The sequence below is a fragment of the Sesamum indicum genome, linkage group LG3, assembly GCF_000512975.1.
Source record: "Sesamum indicum cultivar Zhongzhi No. 13 linkage group LG3, S_indicum_v1.0, whole genome shotgun sequence".
NCBI lineage: Eukaryota > Viridiplantae > Streptophyta > Magnoliopsida > Lamiales > Pedaliaceae > Sesamum > Sesamum indicum.
Genome location: NC_026147.1, coordinates 15,048,051 through 15,053,692, shown reverse-complemented (window position 1 = coordinate 15,053,692; position 5,642 = coordinate 15,048,051). Strand labels below are relative to the sequence as shown.

Sequence of the window (5,642 nt, the reverse complement as noted above, 5' to 3'; positions counted from 1 at the left end):
TCTTAGTAAAAAAAAAGGTTAAAGAAATAATTTAGATTTTTTAACTCATAATAGATTAATATTAAAAAAATATATTTTTTAACAAACTCATAAAATTTCAACTCAAGCCAAGTCCGGGGGCTATAAATATGAAATTCTAGAGTTTAAAAATATATATATTTTTGGAATGAAAGTAATGAATTATTATTTTTTGAGTAAATTAATTATAATTATCAATATAAAAAATCTATATCTAAAGATAGCTACATATAATATATATATATATATATTTGTCATTATTTAAAAATGAAAAAATATTAATTCACACTGTTTGCAAAAAAAAAGTCTTTTTTCTTATTTTTTTCCTAAAACAACAATATTTAACTCTCTGGGCAAAAAAAAAAAAATTCTTTTAACCCTATCGTTACATTTCATTTTTTTTCGGAGAACGGGATATCGATCGATTAAACAAACGTGCATTAATTAATTAATTGGTGGATTTGGTAGAAATGAGGAAAAAAAAAAGTAAAAACCTCAATTTTCATTTATTTTTTCTTTTAGTAATTTATTAAAAAAGATTTAAAACTAATAACAAGATGGTATTAGAGCTTTATCAAAAGGGTTGGCAATAGCAATAGTTAATAAAAAGATTATGGGTCATATATACTTAGCAATTATTATTGGTAGAAACCCTAATCTCACGATTTGTGGGATAGTTGAGACTTAAACGTCGTTTTGACAACCTAACCCCCTCGCAGTTAGACTGTCCAAATTATCATTAGCTGTATTTTGCAAAGCATCCCCTTTTCACTTATCCTCATCTGCTTTCATATATATTATCGAATTTAAGAGAAATTATAATTTTAGTCCTCTAACAATTTTGGTCAGGCATGAATTGATTTTTATAATTTGATTCTATAGCCTTAAAATTTTGATAATAGTAATGATTTTTTCGATGAATTTGGTCGAAAAATTGGATGTGACTTACACAAAATTCAATTAAATTACGATTCTAGTTCTGTAACAATTCGCGCAGGATCAGAAATACAAACCTCTAAGTTACAGGAACAGAACTAAATTGCGAAAATTAATTCACGCAGAACCAAAACTGTCGCATTTCATAAGTTACAATACTAAAATTGTATTTTTATTTCCTTAAATTTAAGCTAAAGCAATTTATTTTAAAAATCTTTTATTTAATTTCCCTTAAGTCCAAATTGCTCCCTTTTGAAGATAAAGGTGAATAAATTGTTGAAATGTTAAGTTAGTGTATGTAATAAGAAGCTACAATTCCTTTTATTGCAATAAAGGCACAAAAGTGTTTGCAGCAACTTTTATTTTTTTAAATTATTTTAGAAATTTTTATAGATAGTAGTTAACAAATTAATATGAATATTCTGCAACGTACGCACGTCTACTCACGTATGCATTTGAGACGAAATTTTTTAAGAGGAGATCTTAAGATCCAAACTACTGGACTGTTTCTAGAGAGTGAGGGTGGGATTGGACTATCGCGACACTGCAAACCTAAATTTAGGTTTTCTGAGGATTCATTTGGATGTACGGATTTAAATTTGAACGAGAAATTTAAAAAAGAATTACAAAATGAATTTAAAATTCACCACAATTTTACTAAATTAATATGACTTTTTCATATACGCACGTCCACTAACGTATGCATTGTAACCAAAATCGTCAAGAGGATATCTTGTTATCCAGACTATGGACTATTCCCAAAGGGTGGGCTGGGGTGGGGGTGGGGGTGGGATTGGACTCCTGAGACGCTGCAACCCTAAATTTAGGTTGTTTAAAAAGCTTTCATTTGGATGGACGGACTCAGATTTGGACTAAAATTTAATAAAATAGATTTTAAATGACTTCATATTAAAGAAAAATGAAATCCATCACAATGTCACTAAAATTAATTCAAAATGAGAATTAAAGTATTTTAAATCATTTAAAACATAAAATCATCCAAATAAGTGTAATGAATTTATTATTATGATCTTAAATTTTAATTCAAAAAATATCAATCCAAATACAACATAGGCGAATTTAAGGTGATTTTATGATGGAGTAATAGTTCAACATCAACATATGCTAGCGCTTATGCGCTGCAACAAACTCACATAATATTAATTAGAAAATATCAAGTAGTAATTTCGAAGTTGTCATTAAAAATAGCGCAAATTATAACTATTGTTTTGAAAATTTGCCATAATTATAAATTTGATATCGTTGTTTGAAAAATTACAAATACCCCCTCAAACAGAAAAAAATAATTATGTAGTCTCTAGACGGTGAAGTGTACGTTACTATTTTACCATTGTTGTGTGTGTTTTTTTGTGTGGTTTTTTTTTTTTTTTCTAAAAACTAAAAAATATGTTTGGAAAAATGTAAAAGAGTTTGAGGGTGGGTAAAGTAAATAATCTATGGGGAATATTAGTTCATAAAAATATTTTTAAAAAATTATAAAAAATATATAAAATTATAATTTATAATTCAAAAGAGCATTTTGGTCAGTTCAGTACAAAAATTTGATGAAAATCTAATGGAATGGGATTGTTGTTAGACGAACATTAAAATCAAGGGTATTTATAATTTTTCAAACAACAAATAGGTATTTGTAATTATGAAACCTCAGAAAATGTGGTTGTAGTTTACCTTTAAAAATATATATTAAGTCAATAATTTTAATTTTCTTAATTATTAATAATAAGAAATTTACATATAAAATTTATCATTATAAGTGATTAGGCAATAGGGTTATAATAATTACATGTGTCACTATAATTAATTAGATTATTATTATATATATGACATTATTATTTTTAATGATAACTTTATACACATTTTTATTAATTGACGAATTATATTTCATTTTTGAAACAGAAAAAAAGTAAAAAGAAAATCAAAATAGGCCCATTATTATTATTATTATTTTAAAAAAAATAGAAAGTATGTACAATTTTGGACCACCATATCAAGAAAAGAAATAAAAATTTTGAAATACCAAAAAATTCAAAAAGTTTTACCTCCAACATCAAGGGCAAAAATGTCATTTTATGCGCTAGCTTTATGACTCTACTTGGATAAGCCCCATTACTTTTTTACTCTTTCCACTCCCATTTCAAATTTCTCAACCGCCGTCAACTAACGCCGTTATTTTATCCCACCTCCTCCCCTCCCCCCTCTATAACTATCTGCAACAGAAGACAGACAAAGCCCACTGTCACACACACAGAACACGCAGTGAGAGTTCAAGGAACCTCCCGATAAGGAAAACCCAGAAGCGGAATCGAGCGAATTGTAAGAATTTGAGTTATCCGTGAGGATTTTGTCCTACATTTTCAATTATTTTGTTGTTTTTTAGCTGTATGTTCATGTATATGCGTGTTTCACATACAGTTGTAGCTATATCAATCTGTTGTGTTTTTCTGATTTTGATGTTTCTATACAAACAGATCTAATTTGTGTAAGGCGGTTTTGCAGTGTACATTTTGCTTTGCCTGTGGATTTATGTAATTCTGTAATGGATTGATTGGGTTGGTAATATCATCGTCTGGTTCGTCAGAGTAATTAATTTTCTTGAACAGAAGTATAATCATATATGGATACTATGATGGTATGGTCTTGTACTTAATGCCCCCAAAAGTTGTACCTTTTCTTGTGAAGATTGTGGCTGGGTGCTCAGTTATCAGTTTCTTGTTTCTTTCAATGAATAATTTTAAATGTGGCGATATATTTGGTTTCTTTGTTCTTCTTGTTAAGTTGGTTGGATGGTTAAAGTCTGTATTATTTGTTTGAAAATTATTTTTCCAAGTGGAAAATTTGGAACTTCTCGTATCATTTATATGTTTTTATTTATATCGAAGGGGAAATTATCTGGAACCAGTCAAATTCTAATTTTTTTCACAAAGAATAATTGCTGGGCAAGTGCCGCATACATATGATTATGTTTGTACATTAAGGGATACAGATGCTAGCACAGGTAATATATTCATGATTTTGTGTTCATAGCCAATTAATTCTGCCATGGTCGGAAGCCAGATGGCTCTCTTTGTTCGTCTTTTTCATCTATTATCCATATTTCTTTAGTTCCATTATGGGGTTCCTGAAGTATGCCCTATTTCATCTTTTTCACTGTATTGTTGAGTTAAACAGTCATCAAACTCCTTATTGTTATTATTACCTTAATTGCTGAAGTTCTTAATTATGCATATTGTGTAGCTAGTTGCATGATATTGTTCTTTAAGCATTATGTCGAAGTCTAACTGGAATGAATAGAGATTTATTCATGTCATAAATACCCTGATATGTTAACAAGTTAGACGTTTTTACTGAGATTATAATTTTTTAATGTCGTTTTAGTTAATTTGGTTATATGGATACCTTAGGCTATAGTGCTTGTTTCATATGGAGGACCTGAAAATAATAGTTCTGCTTATCATTTCAGGGTCATGGTGATGGAAGGCAGTGATGCTCATATTGACAAGGAACCAGATGGTGTCATTATATACACGAACAGTGTCAATTGTGATTCAGGTTATGGAAATGTAAGCCAGGAGGAAGTGGAACAAATGCCTGAGCTTATTAATCTTGAACCACAGCCTGTTGATATAATAGACGTGAATGCTGAAGTACAGGACTGTGAAGTAAAAGAATGTAATAGTGACACATCAGCTGAGGTTAAAAAAGTATGTCAAGTTGAGACAGGTGAGCAGAATCTGGCCAGCGTTAATGGTGAAACTAACATGAATAAGGAGGATGTGACATCTGAATGTCGAAAAGTGATGGATCAGAACAAGAAGACACGATCTTGTGGCAAAAAAGCTACCAGGTCTCCTGTTGGAAATTGTAAAACGAAATGCACAATTCCACAGCCATTTGCTCTGGCAACTGAAAAACGTGCTTTAAATGGAACTCGTCCTTATGGAACTGAGTTTGACAGTATCTGCACTGGGGACAAAACATCTCATGCTCGTGTCCTGCTACATCCAACTTCTGGGAAGCAAAATCCAGTAAATTCCTTCAACCTACCTTTAGATTTCATGCTTGTTTTAAATTCTTTCTCATGGAAATGTGAATTTGGTTATTGCTAATATTTTCAACTATTGATTCTATGAGGCAGTATCTTATGAGTTATGACCGCGAAGGCATTTTCTAGTAATTTACGGATTCAGTGGCTCATCATTTCTAAGTACCCTAATGCTATTAACATGTAATTGCTCCTATATTTAGTACGCTATCTTTGATCTTTCAAAAGAAAATCTCTTTTTCAAGAGAAACTTTAATCAATTTTTTTAATTTTTCTTAGAACATATGCTGCTATGTTACTTGGTAAAGGACACATAATCATTTACGCTTTCATTGGGTTCTACTACCTTTCTGTACTTTGTACTTAATCCCAAATCCTCCTGTTTTATGTTAATTTTCTTGCATGAGATAATTGGTTCAAATGAATAGAAACTTATTCAAGGTGAGAGCAAGCAGTTATTTGAGCATCTAAGCAAAGCAGCCTCAACTACTGATACCAACTTTATCTGGGTGCAGACAGTATCACCTATTGTACCAAGGAAGCCATTGCAACCTGATAACAAGAAGCACCCGGATGAAGATAACTGCTCAGTTGCCTCATCGTATCCTATCTCCCATAGCCCTAA

At 30.5% G+C, this 5,642-nt stretch overlaps 1 protein-coding gene across 1 annotated transcript in view; it reads left to right on the top strand.

Moving 5' to 3' along the window:
* The window catches only part of LOC105158433 (protein WVD2-like 3), a 4,447-nt gene continuing 1,936 nt past the window's right edge, over positions 3,132 to 5,642 (top strand). Inside the window, exons 1-3 of the mRNA XM_011075193.2 lie at positions 3,132 to 3,288; positions 4,436 to 5,000; positions 5,533 to 5,618. Of these exons, the coding sequence (XP_011073495.1) occupies positions 4,440 to 5,000; positions 5,533 to 5,618 (647 nt within the window). The 5' untranslated portion in view covers positions 3,132 to 3,288; positions 4,436 to 4,439. The remainder of the gene's footprint in view (positions 3,289 to 4,435; positions 5,001 to 5,532; positions 5,619 to 5,642) is intronic.